This window comes from Oryctolagus cuniculus, chromosome 13 (assembly GCF_964237555.1).
Source record: "Oryctolagus cuniculus chromosome 13, mOryCun1.1, whole genome shotgun sequence".
Lineage (NCBI taxonomy): Eukaryota > Metazoa > Chordata > Mammalia > Lagomorpha > Leporidae > Oryctolagus > Oryctolagus cuniculus.
Genome location: NC_091444.1, coordinates 69,159,980 through 69,185,746, shown reverse-complemented (window position 1 = coordinate 69,185,746; position 25,767 = coordinate 69,159,980). Strand labels below are relative to the sequence as shown.

Sequence of the window (25,767 nt, the reverse complement as noted above, 5' to 3'; positions counted from 1 at the left end):
GCAGAACATTGTTTTCTCGAACTTTCTGGCATGGGGTTGACTGACTTCATACATACTGAAGGGTTTTTTATTTTGGTTATTGTCTCTCTGACGGCAGCAGAGTGAGGAAGGCCTTGTGGAAGATTCGTAATCACTATTCTAAGTACTATCTTCATCATTTTTAGAGGACAAAACCAACTCTTCTCAGTTTGCTATGAATCATTTTCTAATTTTAAAGAGAAATGCCTTTTCTTTCATGGAGGAGTCTTTAAAGAGCCCTCTCCCTCTAACCTGGATACTGGCTTCTGTAATATGTAGAGGAAGGGGAGCCACCCCTCCTTCCTAGGGGCCCCTGGCTGTCTCCTCAGCGTTTCAGGATGGCTCTTCATGCCTCTGAACTGCTTAATGCAAAATTGTGTTTTTGAAAAAAAAAGTAAAAATAGTTCTCTTGTTCTTGAAGTATATCATGAAATAAAAATGAAAATAAAATCCTTAACCTCTTGGAAATTGAAAATGCCTTCTTCTTTTTTCCTTATTCTTTTTATGAAAATGACAAATATGCACATCTATATATAATTCACTGAACAAATAACATCATACTCAAGTTTTCCAGTGTTAGTGGGTGGAAAATTAATATAACCAAAAAACATCAATTTTTTCCTGTAAACTCTAAAAAAATGCCATTTTTAATTAGGGAAATTTTAATTTTTGAAAATCTATTTATTTATTTGAAAGGCAGAGCTACAGAGAGAGGGAGAGACAAAGGAAGATCTTTCATCTGCTAGTTTACTCCCCAAATGACTGTAATAGCAGTCTGGGCCAGGTTGAAGCCAGGAGTAAGGAACTCCATCCTGTCTCCCCTACAGGTGGGCAGGGACCCAAGTATTTCTGCTGCACTCCCAGGAGCATTAGCAGGAAGCTAGGTTGGAAGTGGAGCGGCTGGAACTCAACCCCAGAGTTCCCATATGGGATGCCGGCAGTGTAAGTGTTGGCTTAACCTGCTGTATTACAATACTGATGCCGGAAAGTTTTTACTAATGAAGCAAGTTATTAAACATGGATCATTTGGTTCAATGCTGAAACTGGTACAGGTTGCTAGGTTATGGTTCTCCCCTTCAATAGGAGTCTTCTGATAATGAAGAGAAGTGAGGGAGTAAGCAAGAGGCTATGTTAATGTTGGACCACAGGACAACAAAGTTTCTCAAAGTGACAAATGGGAGCTCTTTCTACCCCAATGTCCAGTCTCTTCTGACGATGTCTATCTATCTTTACCTTCTTAAAGCCAGGGAAACCTTCAGATCTAACATAGAAGCCCCCCTTTCTTGATTCTCAGTTTTGGGTTGAATTTTTTTAAACACTTCAACTTTTTCCTTTACCTGTTCTCTACCTTTAATAACCCAATGAAAGCAGATAGTTAAGGGAGGGCTTAATGAATCAAAATCAAAGAACAAGCTGAATATTAAGAAATAAAACAAGTCAAGGCAGACCCCCATGAGTGCTTTCTGCATGTGTGATGACAGCCATACCATTGGAGCTCATAGCAGTGTGGGGCTGACTCTGGAAGGTTCTAGAACGAGTGCCATACTGCCCTGAGAACTGCCCGCTTTGGGGTGGTAGCTCATTCCATGCACCGCGTGAAGAAGGGTGGAGGCTTTGTGGGGCCTCCGCAGAGGAGTTCAAACGCTGAGGCCACACTAAGTCCAAGTCCTGGGGCTCTTCTTTTAATTTTTCTCCTTCTTTGCCAACACGCTGGTATATCCTTCCAGTACTGTCATTCAGTAATCTTCTCATTCCTGTAATTTGTTTTTTAATTTCCATGCTTTCATCTCCTAATGGAAACAAGGTCAAAGTTAGCACTGTAAATTAACAAAAGAAAAAAGAGCCCGCCACCAAAAATAAACCAACCAACCATAAAAAAAAACAAACAAAAATCCTTCGCTGGAAATGGGAAAGACTACTGTTACCATAAACTTAAGTTACTCATAAAATTAAAGGTAGGAAAACCTATGGTTTGAAGAAACTGATCATATTCCTGGTGCATCTCATTTTCCTGAGTGGGTGTCATCAGGGAGGAACGTGGAAGCGTTTTTTGAGTGAAGAATGTCCTAAGAAAAGAGGCTGAGGCGAAGGACCAAGGCTGGACCTGGAGGACGGCAACCTGCTTTGATCTGCTACAGCCACCCACTTGTAATGGAAATCCAGGTCAGTCAGGCAGCTCACACAGTTCCACTCGGCTTGACCGTTAGCCACAGCCAGCAGGCACAAATACAGGGAAGAATGTGTGGTATCTACTAGGATGCAAGGCTTTTTCAGAATGGGCTGAAGGAGACATTAGCAGAACTCTTCTCTCTTTTTTTTTTTTTTTTTTTGACAGGCAGAGTTAGACGGTGAGAGAGAGAGACAGAGAGAAAGGTCTTCCTTTTTCTGTTGGTTCACCCCCCAAGTGGCCACTACAGCAGGTGTGTTGCAGCAGGCGCGCTGCGCAGATCCGAAGCCAGGAGCCAGGTAGCAGCACTCTGAAAAGAGGACGGCCTCCAGGGTGACACACTGTTGGCAGACATCGGCATTGGAAAGGGCAACAAGAGACAGAGAGAAGTACCTAAAGTATCAGCATGGCAAGCGAGGAGGGCTTTGTCTGGTGCTCCAACTCGCATCGCCCCAGCCTCGTGATGTCCATGGGGACCCTGCCCACTGCAGGTAACTGGTTATAGGAGTCCAGGTACACTTCACCTTGCTTTGCCTTTCTCCCAGACCCAATCCACCACCTTGACCACCCAGACCAATCCATGGCTGCTTCTCGTGTAGCACCAACTTGTCTCTCTGTACTCCACCTCACCTACACTGACTTCTTTTTAAAATTATGGTAAAAAAAAAAAAAGACCAACATAAAATTTACCACTCTGACCATTTTCAAGCACACATCTCAGTAAAGTCACACAACCCATCTCCAGAGCTCTTACACTGACCTCTTTCTTAAGATTCTTTTCCCTTCAGATTTTTTTTTTAAACTAAGATATCTCTATACTAGCCAGGGGTGAGGGACTTAATAAATAAATATTAACATTAGCTACACAATTGTATGGATATAAAATATTTTGTATTACTAACAAGAGAGGAATCCAGTATCTATTAGGAGCTATTTCACACATATTCTCTTCTTAAACTATACATCATCCAGTAGCTTCACAAAGATAAGTGGATTTTTTTTTACTAACCCAAATATTAAAATGAAAGTCTTATGCCAGGGTATGTACATACACTTATGCAATGACTACTAAATGCTTGAAATTTACACTGTAAGGAAAAGAAAAGGCCAAAAGAAAAAAATCTATTAGGAAAAACATAGCTTCTGCAAAAATAGAACATTTAAAATAATGATGCTTTAATGCATGTAGCATCATGTTAGCCAGTTTTCTCCAAAGAACGGGCAATTGCACAATAACCAAGGTATTTTGGGTTGCCTAGTTAGATATTAGCATACTAACATATGGGTAACATTACTGAATACAAGAAAATTTTGAAATTTTGACATAAATATCTTTAGTTTTCAAAAACAGTTAAAACATTATTTCTGTCTTAATATTGAATACACACGAACACATAAGCAATACAGGTTTCCAAATTGACAATACTGCTGTGTGTTGAAATAAGCTTATGTAATTTGTAATAGAACTATTTCTACCTCAAATCAGTGAAAACTGTAATACAGAAACAATAAATCATATTCCAGATTTCATGAGAACGAATGGCCAAGCATGATTTAAATAATGCAAAGTCAGGAAAATTTACAACTTCCTCAAGACGGCTGTGGAACAGGTATGCTTGGAGGAGTTCCCAGGGGAATTCAGAATCTTTATTCTGAAAGGTAAACCTACAGGCAAATACGGTGTTCATCTCAGCATCTGCCCAGATATTTTCCTGGCTCAGTTAGCAACACCATTTGGGAAAGAGGAATCACCCTTCCTGAGTGGTTTCTAGTCAGCCCTCACAGTCAGCCATGTGCACCAAAGGCTGTGCACAGACTGGTCTCTGTTGGCACAGGCTGCTGGCTCTTTCCTCTCTATCAGGATTCCAGAAAGAGCTGCCACTAGCCATGCCATGCAGGCGCAGGCACGCTCATTCTGGGTCGAGACAGTGCCAACTCACTTTTCCACGCTAACCCTGACACATCCCAAGAAAAGGGATGTGCTTCTCATCCAAGGTGCTACCTCTGCTCCATAGATAGAAGTTTATGATAAAATGCTATCATTAGGGAAAAAAAAGTCACAAGCATTCTGGAACCTATTAAGGGCAAATCTGCTCTGTCATAAACTCATTTCCAGTGTTATAGAACTTATGCCCAGGAAAATTACAAGACAAAATACAACTGGAGTTTTATATCACAACATTTTTATACTGATAACCAGAATCCTAAGCTACAGGTGGAGACAAGAAAAATAGGTATCAGGTACAAAGGGAGACTATGGTGACGGGCTGCTCCTATGATGTTCAGATGCAAAACAAACCAACCCAATGTAGACTGGAGACAGAGGAGGGAGTGGTGGTGGGGTGGGGAACCAAGGAAGAAGCAGTGGCTCTGGTAAGGGAGACAGCAGAAAGCCAGAAGCAAATTGGACTGACTTCAGGCACATTTTAAAGGACAGAAAATAAGTTTCTTCCGAGAGGAAAGTTGAGAAACTGTGGGAAAGGTTAAAAGGGGTTGGTTGGGGAAAGCCTGTCTCCCAGAGAGGACAGACTAGGCTTCCCCAGGGGGTAATGGAACATTCAGGAATGGGTCTCTGCGGTTAACTCAAATGTACAATTGTACTTCCTTTACCCAAAGAAGAAGGAAGCAGCTGAGGCCAGCAGCCCTGAAGGTTCGACCTGGGTGCAGGAGTCTCGGGCACAAAGTGGAAAAGAGGTTTCCTTGTACATCTGAGGCAGATAGGCCAGAGGGTAGAACAGACCTAGAAACTGAAAAGTAGGGACAAGAAAAAAGCTGACTCAACCTACATGAACTAGGGACAGTGAGTGCTGAAAGTAGATCATCAGGCTGGGCCCCAGAAGCTCAGACAACAGATATTAGTGTGGTCCAGGAGAAAGGCTGGGCTGTGTCACTAGGCCCGCACTTGCTTCCTACTATGCGAACTTGCTATTGACCATTGGACAAGTCCCTTGATACTCTGACTTCAGTTTCCTGAATTACAAAGTGAAGGTTTGAATCAGACCACACTGTGCACACATAACTGAGGGGTACATAGAAGTAATCCAGGAGGGTTCAAGTTTTTCTCAGAAATCGAGACACTGAGCACCTGATACTGCTAAAAGACAGCTGTCCTCAGACAAAGTGACTTATCCTGTCACCGTGTAGCCAAAGTTCTTTGATTTTAAAAAATGGTGGAAAGTATATGAGATTGAGATTGAAGGCACTGGTTGACTTCCATCAGCAATGTTCTAATTAGTCACTGTCTTCCACCTGCATAGATTATCAGGAAAAGGAAACTGTAGGAGCAAAGAGCCATTGAAAGAAACATGATTCTGTAAGGAAACCTATACACTTTTCCTGGTTTCTTTTTTTAAGATTTTATTTATTTATTTATTTATTTGAGAGGTATAGTTACAGACAGTGAGAGAGAGAGACAGAGAGAAAGGACTTCCCTCCACTGGTTCACTCCCCAAATGGCCGCAACGGCTGGAGCTGCGCTGATCCAAAGCCAGGAAGCTGGTGCCTGTTCCCGTTTTCCCATGCGGAGACCTGGAAGCACCTGGGTCATCTCCCACTTCTTTCCCAGGCCACAGCAGAGAACTGGATTGGAAGAGGAGCGTCAGATCTAGATCAGGCACCCATATAGGATTCTGGTGCTGCAGGCGGAGGATTAACCTACTGCGCCCCGGCACCACCCCACTTTTCCTGGTTTCTTTCCAAACTTATCTCTGTCTTTACTTACACTCAACTCCAAGAGGCTGATTTTTTTCTTTTTTAGGAAAAACAAACAAAAATAAATATTACTACAATGGAACTATGCCATTTGCCTAACTTACTGGTAAACCATACTCTTTTTGAGAGTTAAGTGACAATACGCCTTGAACAACATATAGAAAGATTACAGGCTAAATGCTCCCCTTCACTAAAATTTAAGACTTTACTAACCATTTTCCTTTACATAAAGAACTTAAACGACATACAGTCTTGCATGATGATGATAAGTACGAGGGCAACACAGAAATCACCGTACAGGAGCTCCTTTAACTCAGCCATGGGAGAAAGACGTTCTACACAGATTATTCACATCCTGGAATGATGAAAGAAAGAAAAAGACAACAGCCAAACATTCTGAGTGGCTGTAAATAAAAATGGTGGAAAGTATATGAGAGAATACTATGTCCTGCATGTGTGTGCCATTTCATAAAGATGCATGAAGAACAGTCACATCTTTGACCTACAAATGAACTGATACTGATGTATACATAGCAGGCATACCAAAAGTCTCTATTTAAAAAAAAAAGATTTATTTTATTTATTTAAAAGGCAGAGTTACAGAAAGAGGGAGAGACAGGGAGAGCGAGATCGTCCACCCCTGGATTCACTCCCCAAATGGTTCATTCCTGCAACAGAGCTGGGTGAGGCCAAACCCAGGAGCCTGGAACTCCATCCAGGTCTTCCACAGGGACAGCAGGGGCTCATCATCTGCTGCGGGGGCATCTTCTGCTGCTTTCCCAGGACAACAGCAAAAGTTGGATCAGAAGTGGAGTAGCCGGGACTTGAACCAGTACTCATAGAGCATGCCAGTGTCACAGGCAGTGGCTTAATCCACTGCACCATAACACTGGCCCCACCATAAGCCATTCTTAAGTAACTGAAAAGAAATGGCTTAACAAAAACCAAATGAAGCCCAGTAGAAAAATACAACACTAAGTCAACAAAAATATAATAATATGAAAGCATAAAAAAGTAACCAGAAATAAATTACTCAATAAACATTTATTAAGTTCCTCCTAAGGCCCCAGAAATACAAAGATCATTCATTACAAACAGAAAGAAACTCTCCCCCTCCTTACCATCCTTTATCCAAATCCCTTTATGTTGATCTGTTGCTCTGAAAAATGGTCCCACCCTATCATCTCCCCTCTCTGTCAACTATGTGCCTCAGAACTCCAGTGCTGTGCTCTGGGTGTAGTCTGAGTGTTTACAGAGCTTCCCGTGTTGAAATGTAATGTCCACCGTGAGGTATGGAGAGGGTGGAAACTTACTCCAACTATGGTGTTTTGAGGTGGGACCTCTGGAACGTGATTATAAGGCCATTCAGATAGAACCCACAGGATGCCTGAACCCTGGTGGCTTTATAAGAAGAGGGAGAGTACTGCCTGCTCTGGTACTGCAGGCTAAGCCACTGCTTGAAACCCAGCACCCCACATCAGAATGCCAGTTGGCCTCCTAGCTACTCTGCTCCCAATCCAGCTCATACACCTATTTCCCAGCTAATAAGCCTGGGAAAACATCAGAGGATGGCCTAAGTGTTTGGACCCCACCCATCCATATGAGAGACCCAGATGGAGTTCCCGGCTCCTGACATTGGTTTGGCCCAGTCCTGGCTGTTGCAGCCATTCAGGGAATGAACCAGCTCTCTCTCCCTCCCTCCCTTCCTCAACCTGTTGTTCTATTCCCCCAGCCCTGTTACTCTGCCATCTCTGAGAGAAAAAAGAAAATGAGAGGGAGAGAGATCAGACCTCAACAGATACGCACATCCCCGGTCTCTTGCCGTGTGATGTTCTGCACTGCAGAGGGACTCAGTCAGTGAAAAGGCCATCACCAGATGATGTGCCTAGGCCTTGCACCTCCGAACTGTGAGCCAAAAAGAAATACCTTCTCTATGAAGTAACCTGCCTCAGGTACTGCATTCTAACAGACTAGTACATTAAGTTAGCAAAGTGGCCTATTATTTGCAGATGACACTTTCTGCTTCCTTTACTGGACTGAAACCAAACTCTTTTCTGAGGGTCCTGCTTCCCCTGCTGCCCATGGCATAAAAGTTACTCATTTTTTCATTTCCGTGAACTGGGACAATGGACCTGGCATCCTGGCTCCTCAAAAGGTCATTCCTGGAGCCTCAGAAGAAGCTCACAGACCTGTACCACCTTTTATCCTTTGTCCTGAGCAGCAGTGCTGTGTGCTGGTACTCTGAAGTTTCTATTAGACAGGCAGGCAAAGGGGCTGGAACGTGTAGTGAAACCATCACCCCATTAAGGGCCTTACATGCCAAGTTAAAGAAGAATAATTTGGGGGCCGGCGTTGTGGCATAGTGGGTAGGGCTGCCATCTGTGACACTGGCATCCCATATGGGCTCCAGTTCCAGTTCTGGTTGCTCCACTCCCAATATAGCTCCCTGCTAATGCACCTGGGAAAGCAGCAGAGGATGAGGATGGCCTAAGTGCCACCCACATGGGAGACCTGGCTCCTGGCTTAGGACTGGCCCAGCTCTGGCGGTTGCAGCCATTTGGGGGAGTGAACCAGTACATGAAAGATGTCTCTCTCTGTTACCCTGCCTTTCAAATAAATAAATAAATATTTAAAAAAAGAAAGAAGAATTTTACAGTGGAGACATTGGATCATTTTAAATTCGTTATTGCTTTTAATACGAGGATAGCAAATAAACAGACATGTGCTTTAGAAAAATGATTCTGGAAAAATTACAGTGAAAGTAGTGTGGCAAGAAACCCAATTCGAATGTTATTGCTGAAGGCTACATGGCAATGATAGCCCTCACTTGGATTCTGGGGATGGAAATGGAGCGAGAACATAGTGAGAGAGTCATTGAAGGAGTTTACGCAAATAGTCTTGGTGATTAACTGGTTGTGGGGACGAGGCGAGGGTGGTGACAAGAAAAAAATCAAGGACAGGTTAACTCTGAAGTTTCTAGCTCAGGTGACTGAGTAGATCCTAACACCAGTAAAGAGAATTACAAAAAGAAGGTTGCAAGGGTAAGCATTGCGGCACAGAGGTTAACAGAGGGCTAAGCCGCTGCTTATGATGTTCACATCCTTATCAGAGGGCCAGTTCGAGTCCCGGTACCTCTGCTTCTGAGCCGGCACCCTGCTAATACAACTTGTGAGGCAGCAGACAATGGCTCAAGTGCTTGGGCCTCTGCCACCCATTAGGGAGACCCAGTTGGCGTCTGGACTCCTGGCTTTGTCTGTCCCAGCACTAGTGGTATTTGGGGAGTGAACCAGCAGATGAAAGATCTTTCTCTCTGTTTTTGTCTCCTCCTTCTTCCCTCCTTTCTTTTTTTTTTTTTTTTTTTTTTTTTTTTTATTTTTTTTATTTTTTTTATTTTTTTGACAGGCAGAGTGGACAGTGAGAGAGAGAGAGAGACAGAGAGAAAGGTCTTCCATTGCCGTTGGTTCACCCTCCAATGGCCGCCGCGGCCGGCGCGCTGCGGCCGGCGCACCGCGCTGATCCGATGGCAGGAGCCAGGAGCCAGGTGCTTTTCCTGGTCTCCCATGGGGTGCAGGGCCCAAGCACCTGGGCCATCCTCCACTGCACTCCCTGGCCACAGCAGAGGGCTGGCCTGGAAGAGGGGCAACCGGGACAGAATCCGGCGCCCCGACCGGGACTAGAACCCGGTGTGCCGGCGCCGCTAGGCGGAGGATTAGCCTAGTGAGCCGCGGCGCCGGCCTCTTCCCTCCTTTCCTCCCTCTCCCCTCCTTTCCTCCCTCTGTCACTCTGCCTTTCAAGTAATAAATAAACAAACACAAAAGAAAAAAAAGAAAAAGAAGGTTGGAGAGTAGTGGAAACGTAATAAGGCTGTTTCGATGAAGAAAGTTTAGATAAGTGGGCATTCAGAAGTGCAGCTGTAGGGCACGTGATGTGGACATAAGCAGAACTCCAGTCCTTTCCTGAGTAGCCCGGCCCCTCTAAGGTTCAGTAAAAGTTCAGGAATGGAGGACATCTTATAGGGAGATACTAGATTTCCTATTATGCTCACACATGGAGAGTTCAAAGCATTCATATAAATAATAAAAGAGATATGACTTCATTTGTTTCCAATCTGGTGAAGTCAGTCAAACCTATCCCTCTTGAACTCCTGATCCTTGAGGCAAATAGCAATCACCGTGGTCAGAATCAACTCTACTCTTTTGACCCTGTATCAAATCCATCACCGGGGGTGCCATGCTTGGTGCCCCACCTTAGCACAATGGGCTGATGCAAACGTTCCACTATACTTAGTATTGGTCAGACTTTTACTAAACTACTATACTACCGTGCCCACATTTATCCTGTTTCAAAGAGGCAGTTGAAAAACTTGAGCAGATATTGGAAAAGTCAATAAAAAGAGATTTTTGAATGTTTTCACCATGAAGAAATGATACATGTTTTAGAAGATAAATATGCTTACCCTGATTTGGACATAACACAATGTATACACGGAAACACCAAATGGTACCCCATAAATATATACAATTTTTATGTGTCAGTTAAAAAAAAAAGATTAAAGGAAGAAGGAAAGGATAAAGGAGTTTGGGTTGCTTCATAAAGAAATAAATGGCCACTGAGTGACTTAACTACCTTCAAATATACTACAAGGTATTATGAGTAGGATATTGTTCTCTATCAACAAGGAAACACCAGATTGAAAATACAGCTTCCAGGCCAGAGGGCAGGCAACAGACGACCTTAAAGAGTTGGTCCTTCCAGTCGGTAAATGCTATAAATAGAGCGCATAAGCATCTACATCAGAGGTGCAGTCAGAACACGTCTCTGTTTGGATGATGAACGCGTCTGCTCTGGACCTGGGTAGTGGTGATGGGTGCACAACACTAAATGTACTTTTTAAAAAATGTTCGAGGCCGGCGCCGTGGCTCACTAGGCTAATCCTCCGCCTTGGGGCGCCGGCACACCAGGTTCTAGTCCCGGTGGGGGCGCCGGATTCTGTCCCCGGTTGCTCCTCTTCCAGGCCAGCTCTCTGCTGTGGCCAGGGAGTGCAGTGGAGGATGGCCCAAGTGCTTGGGCCCTGCACCCCATGGGAGACCAGGATAAGTACCTGGCTCCTGCCATCGGATCAGCGTGGTGCGCCAGCTGCACCGGCCATTGGAGGGTGAACCAACGGCAAAGGAAGACCTTTCTGTCTCTCTCTCTCTCTCTCACTGTCCACTCTGCCTGTCAAAAAAATAAATAAATAAAATTAAAAAAAAATGTTCGAAAGCTCTTTGCAATTTTCAGGTAATGGCATGTTAAAATGAATAGGCAAAAAGTTGAATTTTGCAGTAGGAAGTAATAAGAGGACCAGGATTACACTATATGGCCCAGAGTATTTCCTCTCAAAACTCACAGAGGTTGACACGAATCCACGTTACAGGAAAGACTGAACTACATCCTGTCAAATGACAGCAGCCAAAGAAAAGGCAGGAGAAAGGAGACAGAGCCCTTCACACCTCTGCTCTCACTCTCTAAGCACACATCTCAGGGCATGAGTTAAAACAAAAGGAATCTGGAGTAGATCTGAGAGGACCTGAGGTTTGCACCCTCACACCAGACCCACACTAACAAGCAGATGTTATCAAGGTCCCAACGAGCAGCCCATGGGACAACCGCCATGTTTATAAGGGACACCTAAGACAAGGATTCTAACTCAGCCAAAAAATGGTCTGAAAAGGAGGCGTCTTTGTAACACAGCACTGGTTTTCCAAGTGAAGCCTATTTTCAAATGCAGGCTTAAGTGGAACCCCAATAAAGAAAGAGCAAAACTCTGTTGAAGAGGCTGTGCCAGAACCCAGATGCCTGATACAGCCCCTGGAGTACACTCAAGAACTCCGAGGCTCCTCCCACACAACACAGTCTGAATGCCACTGAAAAGGAAAGAGGCAAAATGGCAGCTATGCAATCACCTAACTGGCTGAATCAAACGCTCTGATAGGGAGTACCTAGCCATGAATGTGTTGAGGACTCTGTTAGATTGAAAATTATAGGTGAAGGGGCCTGTACCGTGGCGCACTAGGTTAATCCTCAGCCTGTGGTGCTGGCGTCCCACATGGGCGCTGGGTTCTAGTCTTGGTTGCTCCTCTTCTGGTCCAGCTCTCTCTGCTGTGGCCTGGGAGGGCAGTGGAGGGTGGCCCAAGTGCTTGGGCCCCTGCATCCATATGGGAAACTGGGAGGAGGCATCTGGCTCCTGGCTTCGGATCGGTGTAGCTCTGGCCGTAGTGGCCATTTGGGGAGTGAACCAACAGAAGGAAGACCTTTCTCTCTGTCTCTCTCTCTCACTGTCTGTAACTTTACCTGTCAAATAAATAAATAAAAATCTTAAAAAAAATAAAATTAAAGGTGAAAAAATAACAGCCATCTAATATACACAGGGCATTTACATTTAAGGGACAACTAAGTTCCTTTTGAATCTATTTAGATAGTTTGGATTCATTCATCCATTTGATAAATATTTATGGTACTACTACTAAATATGAGACACTGTGTGTACCAAAAATAAAATATATTTCTAAGAAATATACTCCCTTTAGGAGCATACAGTATAGCATGGGGGACAGAATGAATGCACAAAAACTCTAAGGATGCCATGCCTCACTTCTAACAAACAGGCAGGCTTTGTTAGTGCGGGTCGACTACTAGCAGGGCAGGGGGCTGGAGCTCTTTTTAATCAGGACTGAGGGATATGAAGCCAGAACAAGTACTAAAGATGATGTCATTTCCCTACCTGGAAAACAGACCTACAAGGCAGAAAGGGCTGCAATAGGTTCTTAGGGCCAAAAGCAGAAGAGGAATACCAGGAGATGAAGCAAAGAAGAATTGTTCAAAATGGGCTATCACACCCAGCTCAAAGTTTTCCCACAAAGAACACTGAAAGGCAAAAGGGAACACATATCTATGAGAAGTTTGTGTGCAAGGTTGTTGCGGTGGATTCATTCTGAGAGGAGGAACATAGTGGAGGCAAGAGGGGCAGAGTCACCACACAGATGCTGGGAGTCGGGTGAAAGCAGGCCAGAGGCGAACAGCCAGCCGACTCATTTATTTCAGTTGCTACAGCAGCTTATATAGCCAAGGCAGCCAATCTGGTCAAGGGGCGGTCTATGCCCTAACCAAGCACAGCTTGTTGCCAGGCAGGCTCCGTTGTCATGTGGTTTCCGAAGCCATCCAACCACAGCCTGTTGTCAGTCAGGCTCTGTTGCTATGTGGTTTCCAAAGCCATTCCTGAATGACTGATGCTCGCTTGCCAGTGGCCATCTTGGCATGGCCTTCTCATTCCACCACATTTCCCCCTTTTCGTTTATTTTTGAGCAACGGGAGGCATGATTCTTGGCCATACCATTGTTGACCCCATTTCCACATGGTCTCCCTAAGCAGCTGTGCCTGTCTTAGGTTGTCCCCCAGGGGATCTTACCCGTTATTGACTAACCAGTGCTCAAAACAAGAGACCACAAGAGTGTTTGCTCAGATGGGGGTAGGAATGAGGAACAATGGTTATCAGGAATGGTGTGACCACACACAGGCTGTGGGCCATTTGAGTGGCTGACCAGAGCTAGTGGGGTATAAAACAGTAATGTATGTGGCTATGTGCAGTTTCTCGGGGCAGGATGATAGGGCAGGTGCATCTGCTAACAAGGCAGACTCTCAGTCTTGTTTAGCTGGTTCTGGTTGGCTGTCAGTTGCAGGCTTGATGTTGCTGGTTGGTACCCAAATGGGCTGTTCCGCATTCTCTGGAAAGACACAAACATATCCTCGACCCTTGGTTAGCAGAGGGTGTGGTCCCTTCCATTCTCCTGTCAGGGGGTCTTTCCACCTAACCATAGGGGCTGGGGGCTGGGATGGAAAGGATCCCCAGTGTTTATAAGCTGGGTTGATCCCTTGGGAATCAAAAGTAATAAAATTGATAGTGAAAAGGACCTCAGTCAAAGCAAGCTGTAGGTCTGGGGATATATGATTGTTTTTCCGTCTTTGTAAGAGATCTTTAATTGTCCTATGAGTTCTTTCAATGATTGCCTGTCCAAGTGGGTTGTATGGGATACCTGTGGCAGACTATGTTCCAGGATTTCAGGAAGGAATTAAATTCCTGTGATGTATACGCTGGCCCTTTATCAGTCTTTATGGTCCAGGGGACACCAAGGACCAGCATGGCTGATTTAACCGCCTTTATCGCATTACTAGCCTTTTCTCCAGATTGGGCTATTGCAAATACAGCCTTTGAATAAGTATGTACCACCACATGGGCAAACTTAAGTTTACCAAAGGAGTTAATGTGGGTGACGTCCACTTGCCAGAGCTTATTAGGAGCAAGGCCTCGCGGGTTCACTCCTGCTTGTTGCAGTGGGCCTAATGGGGCGAGGGGTGCACAATTCTTGCAAGAGCACACTAGGTGTTTGTATTGGCTGTTAGCTCTGGGAGAAGCAATTTTATGTTGCTTGCTGACATATGAAATTTTTGGTGTAGAATACGGGCTTGTTCTAGGTGTCTGATGGAAGCCGTGTTGCAGGAGAAAAGACGATCAACCTTTTTGTTGCGTTGGAAAATAAAGCCAGGTAACCCAGTGTGAGATATACCATGAGTGTTTTCTATTCTTTAAGTGTTAGCTCTTTAAGTGTTGTGAACATCTGGTCAATTGGCTTATCGGTCAGGTTAAAGACTACAAAAGGGATCGTCTTTGCTACCTGTACTGAGTATTTGCTGTCCGAAATATATTTACTGGCCCATCCTGGCTAAGGAGTAGAACCTTGATTATTGCCCTTATTTCTCCCAACTGTGCTGATCCCTTATGGGGTTCTAAATGGATCTTATCTTTTTCTGTTGAGGATTTGATCACTATTCCAAACAGTGACTTGTTGGCATCTGTAAATGCACACGGTGTCATGGGTATAGGTTGATTAGCTGGGAAAGCATGTTTTGGATAGCCTGTTTCTAAGGTTTGTAACGTCTGGAGTAGCCTGTCCGCTGGCAGGTGATTGTCAACCTGTCCTGGGAAATTTATCATTAAAGTTTGAAAGAGTGTGCTATTCTGCATCAGTGTCGACAGTTCTAATTGTGATAGGGGTTTCTCTGATGTCCTTATGTTTATCTTTGAAAACAAATGCAGGGGCCGGCACTGTGGCATAGCAAGTAAGACCGCCACCTGCAGTGCCGGCATCCCATATGGGCATCAGTTTGAGACCCGGCTGCTCCACTTCAGATCCAGCTCTCTGCTGTGGCCTGGGAAAGCAGTGGAGGATGGCCCAAGTCCTTGAGCCCCTGCACTCATGTGGGAGACTGGGAAGAAGCTCCTGGCTTCAGACTGGTGCAGCTCCAGCCATTGCGGCCATTTGGGGAGTGAACCAGCGGATGGAAGACCCCTCTCTCTCTCCCTCTCCCTCTCTCTCTGTCTCTCCTTCTCTCTCTGTGTAACTCTGACTTTCAAGTAAAATAAATAAATCTTTAAAAAAAAAGCATCCTTTATTAAAATAAGAAAACAAATGCAAATATACATTCTTTTTGTGTTTAATTTTAAACAATTACCTACTACCAAGATGTACAGCTTCCATCACTCCTGAACAACACTGGGTACCTAGCCATACATTTGCCAGCTGAAAGCACGGACTTGTGGAGGGGTGGGCAGGGCCACTCAGAGGCCAGAACTGGCGCTACTAACTCAGGGTTTCAGCTACACTTCCCAGGAATACATTTATAGTGTCCAGGACCGAACAACCAAGGTAATTTATCATGAATGCCTCAGAAGTTGTGTGGCAAGTATTTCAGGAATTAAGAAGAGGAAGAGGTCATTTTCAAATGGGAGGATTACGGCCAGCTTCACAAAGAGGGAAAGATTTGAAGTAGTCAAGAAAAGTGGCTAGTGTTTCCATGGAAGCTTTGGATAGGTGAAGAGGGAACAGCACTGACCAAAGCCTGCGGGCCGAGAAAAATGGACAGTGGTAAGCAAATACGCTACTTTAGCTGGAGTCAAGGTGATGAACGGGGAAAGTAAAAACCAAAAAGTCAAAAGGACTCTGTTGCTTTGACTTTCCCGAAAGTGACAGGAAATCAACAAAGATTTTTTTGTAAGGGAACGATAACAATACAATTAGAACGCCCCAACTAAATAAGAGTTTATCTACTAACTCTCCCCGAAATGTTCTCATACCATGGAAAACCAAGTCCTACGTTATGATACAGCACAGCTGCTCAGTCTCCCCTGAGTAATTCCATCCATCATACAGTAACTAGCTCTGAAACTGCCACTTTCAGTAATGCTCAGGAATGATCAAATAGAGAGCGAAAATCTCAAATAAATGGAAGAGATCTTATAAATCAATAAGGAAAGAGACAAATACTGATAATGGGAGAATGGGCAAAGAATACGAACAAGTAATTCATAAGGCAAATAAATGGTCAATAAATATATCCAGTATGCTATCTTCCTATTTATTAATGTAATGAAAACCAACATTAACTTTTTTGTCCTTTAACTTGGCAAAGACTAGATTCATAAAGCCCATTTTTGGTGAAGGTTTAGGGTCACAGACACACTCACATAATTTTTTTTCCTTTAAAGAATTTATTGAGGCCAGCGCTGTGGCATAGTGGGTAAAGCTGCTGCCTTCAGTGCCAGCATCCCATATGGGTGCTGGTTCAAGTCCCAGCTGTTCCACTTCCGATCCAGCTCTCTGCTATGGCCTGGGAAAGCAGTGAAAGACGGCCCAAGTCCTTGGGACTCTGCACCCTTGTAGGAAAACTGGAAGAAGCTCCTAGCCTTTTTTTTTTTTTTTTTTTTTTAAGATTTATTTATTTATTTGAAAGTCGGAGTTACACAGAGAGAGGAGAGGCAGAGAGAAAGAGGTCTTCCATCTGCTGGTTCACTCCCCAGTTGGCCACAATGGCCAGACTTGTGCTGATCTGAAGCCAGGAGCAAGGAGCCTCTTCCAGGTCTCCCACACAGGTGCAGGGGTCCAAGGACTTGGGCCATCTTCCCCTGCTTTCCCAGGCCATAGGAGAGAGCTGGATCAGAAATGGAGCAGCCAGGACATGAACTAGCACCCATATGGGATGCTGGGACTGCAAGCAGTGGTTTTACCCACTACACCACAGCGCTGGCCCCACGTCTCCTGGCTTTGGATCAGTGTAGCTCTGGCCATTGTGGAACCAGAGGATGGAAGACTGCTCTCCCTTTCTCTCTCTCTCTCTCTCTCTCTCTCTCTCTCTACCTCTCATATAAATATTTTTAAAAAAAATAATTTATCTGCCAGCGCCGCGGCTCAATAGGCTAATCCTCTGCTGTGGCCCAGGAGTGCAGTGGAGGATGGCCCAAGTGCTTGGGTCCTGCACCCGCATGGGAGACCAGGATAGGCACCTGGCTCCTGCCTTCGGATCAGCGCGGTGCGCCGGCCGCAGCGCACCGGCCACGGCGGCCATTGGAGGGTGAACCAATGGCAAAGGAAGACCTTTCTCTCTGTCTCTCTCTCTCTCACTGTCCACTCTGCCTGTAAAAAATAAAAAAAAAATAATTTATTTATTTATTTGAGAGGTAGAGTTACAGACAGAAGAAGAGACAGAGAGAATGGTCTTCCATACACTGGTTCACTACCCAAATGGCCACAGCGGCCAGAGCTGAGCTGATCCAAAGCCATGAGCCAGGAGATTCTTCCGGTCTCCCATATGGATGCAGGGACCCAAGTATTTGGGCCATCTTCTATTGCTTTCCCAGGCCACAGCAGAGAGCTAGATCGAAAGAGTAGCCGGGATACGAAGCAGCACCATATGGGATGCCTGCACAGCAGGCAGGGGCTTAGCCTGCTACATCACTGCACCGGCCCCCTCTCATATACTGTTGTAGGACATACTTTGGCAAAATCTTTTTGGAGCAGAATTTGGCAATTCAACCCACAGGAATTTATCCTACAGAAATAGCCCCAAAGGGAAAGTATTGTGATGCGGTGGGTTAAGTTGCTGCTCAGGATGCCCACATTCCATCTGAGTTCTGGCTACTCCACTTCTGATCTAGATTCTTGCTAATGTGTAGCCTGGAAAGCACCAGATGATGGCTCAGAACTTGAGTAACTGCCACCCACATGGGAGACCCCGAAGGAGTTCTGGTTGCTGTGGGCATCTGGGAAGTGAGCCAGTGAATGGAAGATGTCTCTCTGTGTCTCTGTCTCTGTCTCTATCTCTGTCTCTCTCCCTCATCAATCAACCTTTAAAAACAACAAAAAAGAGGCCGGCGCCACGGCTCAATAGGCTAATCCTCCGCCTGTGGCACTGGCACACCGGGTTCTAGTCCCAGTCGGGGCACTGGATTCTGTCCCGGTTGCCCCCTTCCAGTCCGGCTCTCTGCTGTGGCCTGGGAGTGCAGTGGAGGATGGCCCAAGTCCTTGGGCCCTGCACCCCATGGGAGACCAGGAGAAGTACCTGGCTCCTGGCTTTGGATCAGCGCGATGCGCCGGCTGCAGCACGCTGGCCACGGCAGCCACTGGAGAGTGAACCAACGGCAAAAGGAAGACCTTTCTCTCTGTCTCTGTCTCTCTCTCTCTCACTGTCCACTCTGCCTGTCAAAAAAAAAAAAAAAATAAAGAAAGAAAGAAAAGAAATATTCTCCAAAATAGTCATGATATATTTACGTGAGGATATTTACTGCAGCCATCATTTTACTAGGGAAACATGGGGAACAACCAGTTATCAACAGAGCACCAAATAAATGAATTACAGTGTATCAGTGCAATAAAATTAGGATATATTGTTACATACATGTAAAAAATGAAATCATCCTTTTATCCTCATTTGGAAGTATGTGTGAAACAGACTGTAAGCTCCATGAAAGCTGACATCGTGATGATCTTATTCAGTACTGGATAACTGTGGCCTAAGTCTTCCTGGTGCCTGGGCACCCAGTATCAGTGAAATAATGGAGATTCGGTAAAGTGAAAAAAGGTACAACATATTATATAGTGTAATTCCATTTTCTTTTTATTTATTTATAGGCTTTTAAAATTTTTATTTATTTGTTTATTTGAAAGGCACAGCATCAGAGAGGGAGAAACAGAGAGATCTTCTACCCACTGGTTCACTCCCCACAACTCCCTGGCCCAGCCCTGACTGTTGTGCTTTCCCAGGTGCGTTAGTAGGAAGCTGGATTGGAAGAATATCAGCCGAGACGCTAACTGGCATTCAGATACGGGGATGTTGGTGTCACCAAGCAGTGGCCTGATCCCCTACACCACAGTGCCAAGCCCTTTTTACTGTAATTTTTAGAAAATTATTTGTTTGAGATGCGGAGAGACAAGAAAGAGGTAGAGACAGACAGAGAACACTTGCTCCACTCTGATAGCTTACGCTCTGAATGCACACAAAGGCTGGAGCAGAGTTGGGGTGGTGGGGTCAAAGTCAGGAGTTGGGAACTCTAAGTTTCCCACAGGGGTGGTCAGAACCCAATTATTTGAGCTACCACTATTGCCTCCTAAGGTTTGTGTCAGCAGGAAGCTAAAGCAGGAGGCAGGGCCGGGAATCAAACTCAGGCACCCTGGTAAGGGGACATGGGCGTTTTAACCACTAGGCAAAACACCCACTTCTTTTTTGGGTAATACACTTACCTGTACATACCTATTTTGTACACACTTCATTATTAACACTGCAGGGGGCAACTGGGATGGGATCTTTTATATTCTACTTTGCACTTTGTTATAAACTTTTAAAATGTTAACTTCAAGATGATTTCAAAACAATAGTATTTTTCTAAAGAAAAAATACTCTAGAAGAATCCTTTACAATCTTTTTCCTGCGTTATTCTAAAGCTGGGTATAAAGCAACTGATAGTGGAAGATTTGGATATAAAAACATGCTGATAAAGTCAGGCAAGAATGAATATCAAGTGACTAGAGATACCAGCAACAGACAGCCAGGAAAGGAGGGTACAGTGTGGTACAGGAGTATTTCACCAACACCTAGAATATTTATCTAAGATAATTTTCTCTTAAAACTCATTGCAAGCCAGGTAGTTGTAGAAGAAATCTAGGTATATTTAGGCAAAAGAGTGGTAAAGCCATCATTTATGGAGCACTTACAAGGAACCAGGTCTTCTGGCAGGCACTCTGACTACATTTAACCCCGAGAATGAGTGAAGAGGTTGGAATATTTATGTGTACATTTTTATCAGAAAACAGAATTCTGTGAGGGTACAGACGTGAATGAGGAGCATGAGGCTCCTAGGCCATGCACTTCACTACCCTACTAAATGCTCAACTAGCTGAACAGAACAAAGGACTCCACTGACGACACAGTCAAGCAGGATGGTGTCCAGGGCATCCTCAGGACACGACACGGTGCTGTCTGAACTAGCGAGCACCTGAAACACCCAGCTGTGCAAGCAGATGTGGTGGAGGCAATGGAATCCCTGGCCCCAACTAGCTTTATGTATTCTGCTTCAGACTAAGAACAATGACGGTCAGATATTTCCTTTTAAACTGGAAACTTAGTTCATGTGAGTCCTGTCAGTTCCACAAAACCCCAAAGATTCAAACCTAGGAAAGCAGAATGTGAATTTGAGTTTGTGATTCTATGGAACGTACAGCAATGTCTTCAAAGGCTGACGACATACATAGGAAAACCATCACAAGACTGTCAACGAAGACACGGTAATATTGTATAACCAAAATCTTGCCCTGGCTCAATCAGAGACAAACTATTCATCATCTACTGCTTGGAAAGAGACACCCTCTTCAATGCAATCTGAAATGTTGGTCCTCAGCTCTACTGCACAGGAAACTCCTAACAAAGCCTAATATGTAAGTGCAAATCTCTCCTCCTTCTCAGATGCTAATTTACATATCTTCATCATGGATCAGTTAAGTGTGAACATGATTAAGTGCTGGCTGTGTTACATTTCTTTGGTGATTTAAATTTTTTAAGTACTGCAAGTTAAATAAATATATAGATGCTATTGCAGTGTCATCTTCAGTGTAAATAAGATTAATGATGATGAAAAATGAACATTTCCAATGCCTCTTCTGTCCAAGAATCTCAAGGAGCTTGGATAACTTTGGGCCCAAGAACATCTGTAAAAGGGAGGCCTTGAGTGAGACTAGAAGGAAATCTCTTGGGCTAAGGCAATGGTGGCTTAAATCACTGACTTTGAACTTCTGACCATGGTTCACAGCAAGAAATGCATGCTTCATGATGACCCAGAACACACATGCATGGACAACTTCTACTCTTCATTATTGTTGTTGTTGTAGAAAACATTGTTAACTTCGCAGTTAATATTTTAGTGACAGTCCACTAAACTGACATTGTGACCCACTTACAGGTCACATGCAGAACACTGCCTTCGATGTCCGGGTTTTTCAGGACGCTGCCTTGCATCTTCTTGCCCTCCACACTCTTTCTGGATCTACTGATCCTCTCCACTGGCTCCAGCGCCTATCTCTATATGAGGACTCCAGCTCAGATGCCGTATAGTCAATTGTCTGCCAGATACCTTTGCTTGGGTATCCCAAAAGCAACCTCAAAATTAAGTCTCAAAAGTGTATTTTATCACAACTATCTGTGAGCCTTTGTAAAAGGCATCACCAACTCTTCCCTCCAAACCAGATACCTGAGAGTTAACCCTCTTCCCCTCCCTCCTACAGCCAATTAATCACTAACTCCTGCTTTTTATAACTTCTAAATTACTTTAGAATCCTTGCACTTCTCTATGCCACCACCCCATTTCCATTATCACTGGATGGGGCTACTGCCAAAGCCTTCAGTATCACTCCCCTCCAATCTATATTCTACCCTGAAGCTAGAATGATCTTTCAAAAATGCAAATCCAATTCTATCATGTACCTCTGTGGAATGCCAATGACCTCAGTTTAGGGCCCAGGCTCCCCAGCACTGCTCACAGGCCTTCCCCCACATCTGGCCTCCTTGCCTATTTCTCCAGTCTCTGCTCCTGCCACATTTCCCCCTTATTCTAAAAGGGTGGTTCTCAGATTTGGATGCACAATAGAATCACCTGGGAAATTAAAAAAAAAAAAAAAAAAAAAAAACAATGCCAGGCCTTCCTTCAGAACAATTCAATCTGAATCTAATTAGCGACTGTCCTGTGCAGCCAGAGGGCCCTCTGCTTTAGACAGAATCGAAGGCCTGGTGGTTGTTCAGAAACACTCCGGGCCCTGTTCTCTACATGCCACCCCTTCTGCATCCTTAGCCCTACCCCCATACTTGGAACTTCTGCCGAAATGTCTTTTTCTCCAGGGTCATATTTCTCAATCTCCCAGGCCTGGTGAGGCCTTGCTATTCTATGTTCTCCAAAGAATCTTTGATTTGCCTTATCACAACCTAGTGGGTTTTAAAATCTCCTAGCCTGGCACTAGTGACTCCTCAAGAAATATCCACAAAATGAATAGAAAAATAAATTCTAGTACCAGACAAAATGCGAAGATAGTTAAACTGAAAAGCAAACCAATAATACTGACGTGTAAGAAGTACACCAAAATCTGTGGCATCTGTAAAAAGAAAATTCTTTTTCTATGGGGGGACGGAGTTTGGGGGAGTGGGGGTTGGCAAGCAAAGGCCATTTGGTGCCTATAGTCTCTCATGTCTTCTTAGGAAAGCTTCCTCCAAGGGAGAAAATCTCATCTTTATCTTCTCCCCAGTTCATCAAAGACAACAACAGGGAGCGTAGTTTCCCCTGCTTGACAAATGAGGAGATTAAGCTGCTTGCCCAGAGTGACCGAAGAGGGAAGCCAGTTTGGATCTGGGCCACACAGCACCACAGAGCTCCAGCAGCAGGCTCTCCTCCAGAGTAGCATTCACAAGAAGAACACCGAGCTTCTGGAGAAACGCTCAAGCTAACATTCCTGCAGCAACTCCTCAACCGTATTTCATGCAGCACATATTAAGGCATTCATTAAAGTCTTGCTAGCAATCGAAAAAATTATGTATGTGCAATGAGAATGAGTTAATATCAACTGAAGAACCTTAACTTCTGCATCTCCTGACTTTTTACTTTTAAGCTATACCTTAACCTTGCACTTTTGTGGGGTTCTTTACATTTTATATGTGGGTGTAAAGTCATATTTGAGATATAATTCCATTAACCATACAAGCAACTTCATAGTCTATTATGTTGCATCAACTTTTTCTGTAAAAATAAATTGTTAAGGATATTATTCCTGGAACAGAATAAATTCTTGGAATTACTGAGTAACTTATGTACCGCACCACTGTTCCAAGAACACATTACTTATTTTATCATGACAAAGTAAAGTTATTAATCTTCTGGCTTCCATTTCAACAATGAGAAATGCTGTGAGATGCACAGACACCTGCATTACATTTCAGTTCAACTTTATATCATCCATAAACATCTCTGTTTTGGACACCTCATCCAAACAAATGCTCACAGAATATTCTATGTAGCATTCAATTTTATGAAACTATAAAAGTTCCTTGCTGTTAATTACAGAGACAAATGTCTCATCACACATTTGGTTACCAGATAGCATAATTAGTTTTCTCCATTAACCTTTCAGATGTAAAATTTGATTTCCAAGTATAAAACATTGTAAAACCCTTGGAATTCAAATAACACAGTATATTTGTACATCTTTGAAAAAATGCAATTTTAAGAAAACAATTTTATGCATTCTTATTTACAAGGATGCTGATTATCTGGAACACTGAAAGAAAATGTGTGTAAACTTTTATAATGATTTACAAATATATTACCAATGTGCATGTAATAAGCCACCTTTTGTATAGAAAGAAGGCACCGTAACCTGACCAGGAATGGAATGTGTCCTTTGACCTCTCCCTTGCAGTCACGATCATGTGGCTGGCTGAAGCGGTTCACCACAGCCTCTCTTTTGTTCCCCCCTCATATTGGCATCATTCAGACAATGGGCAACAGAAAGGTGCTGGTTGATGGCAGCAGAACAGGTTCATGCACTGTGTAAGGACATTTCAGTCAACGAGGGCCCTCACGCGCAATGGCGGTTCAGGAAGATTTTACCGTCTATGACATGACAGCCATCTTAGTTAGCCTAAGAACTCTAAGACGTTCAGATGATGATAAAACAGCCTAACTACACATTTCCCAGAATATGTCCTCATCATTCGGCAATACAACTGTAGTGTTTCTGCTGAAAGCTAAATTGCCCACAAGATGAGCGATCCCATACCACACACAGTTATGGTTCACGTATGCAGGTGGTGTTTCTGATGGTCACCATGCCTCAATGGGGCACTACTGCCATTTAAGCTGCCAACATTTCCAGGGTGGGTGTGATGAAGCCCTCCTGGACTGCATGGGACAGGCCTGCACAAAAAACTGTCTCAGTTTAATGAACCATCCTGCTCATATTGGCTGGTAATTGGCAGCAAATTACATTTTAACACAGTACTCACTCATTTATTTAAAAATTGTTATTAAGAGTCTGTAACAAGTATTGTACACTAGAAATACAATAAACATTTAAAACCCAAAGTCTTGCCCTAAAGGAATTCAAACTGGGAATGGAAGGCTAAATAAAGGAGGACCAAACAGGCAAGGGTAGTAGGGGTCACTCCAGGCAGAGGAACAGCAGAGCATATGCCAGGGCCACAGCATTGCAGCACTCCAGGCCCATCTTCACACTGTGCAGTGTTGAGTCTGCGAGGCCTGAGGGCAGGGGCAGGGCAGGCTGGTGTATACAGAGGTGGCACAGTAGTACATCCCATTTCAGAGTTAGACTTTAAAAGGAGTGAGGTGGGGCCGCCACTGTGGCAAATCGGATAAAGCCGCTGCCTGCAGTGCTGGCATCCCATATGGGTGCCGGTTCGAGTCCTGGCCGCTCCACTTATGATCCAGCTCTCTGCTATTACCTGGGAAAGCACTAGAAGATGGACCAAGTCCTTGGGCTCCTGCACCCACGTGGGATACCTGGCTCCTGGCTTCGGACTGGTGCAGCTGTGGCCAATTGGAGAGGGAACCATTGGATGGAAAACCTATCTCTCTCTGCCTCTCCTCTCTCTGTGTAACTCTGACTTTCAAATAAATAAATAAATCCTTAAAAAAAAAAAAAAAAAGAGCAAGGCTCCTTCTTGACTAACAAAACTGAAAACACCGCAAGTGTTGACACACTGTATTCCTGATGTATGAGGCCCAGTTAGCGACTACGAAGGACATACAGATTTTCACCAACCAAGCCAGGGTGGGAACTTAAGAGGTAAAACGGCTAAATAATAAAGTTTCAAACTGGTTGATTTTACCACTTTATATGAAGTTTAAAACTAGACTCCTCTGTCAGTCATGCATCAGGCCTTTACTGATGTTTGTTATGAGACTGGCACAGTGCTGAGCTGTGGAGACACAGAAATGACCTTTAGGGAGTTTACAATCCAGTGAGAGAGAGAACTAAGCATACTAGTGAGACTTTTGCTTTAACAGAGATACAGCATGCTGTGGAAGGCAAGGCGGGGCGGGAGTCCGTGACGATTACCTGAAAGCAGCTCATCAACTTGGAATCTTAAGGGGTGAGAGAGAACCCGGCCAAGAGGGAGAGTGGGGGTTGGGGTGGGGATGGGGGCAAGTGTGCAACTCCAAGCAGAAGAGTAGTAAGGACAGAGTCACTGAGCTCAGAGTCACTGGCCTAAAATGTGAGCAAGCAGGGCCATTCTAAGAATGAAAAGTGGTCTGCCATGGCTGAGCACAGGGGGTAAGAAGGGAAACGGCAAGAATATGCTGGAAGGAGAGACAGGTGGCAGTTCACGCTAAAGTTTGGTCATGGCTTAGATAACTGGGCATCCCCGAAGTGTGCATGTGTTGAGGTCTTGGTCCCCAAAGTCTTATATTAATTGTCTTGAATGTTGATGAACAACTTAATACAATT

General features: G+C 44.3%; 1 protein-coding gene across 9 annotated transcripts in view; it reads right to left on the bottom strand.

Annotated features, from left to right (window-relative positions):
* BEND7 (BEN domain containing 7) overlaps positions 1-25,767 on the bottom strand; it is a 98,883-nt gene that overhangs the window by 58,744 nt on the left and 14,372 nt on the right. For all 9 annotated transcript variants that reach the window (XM_051820858.2, XM_008268113.4, XM_008268114.4 and 6 more), the window contains exon 3: positions 1,506-1,808. In XM_051820858.2, coding sequence (XP_051676818.2) covers positions 1,506-1,797 — 292 coding nt within the window. In that variant the 5' untranslated portion in view covers positions 1,798-1,808. The remainder of the gene's footprint in view (positions 1-1,505; positions 1,809-25,767) is intronic.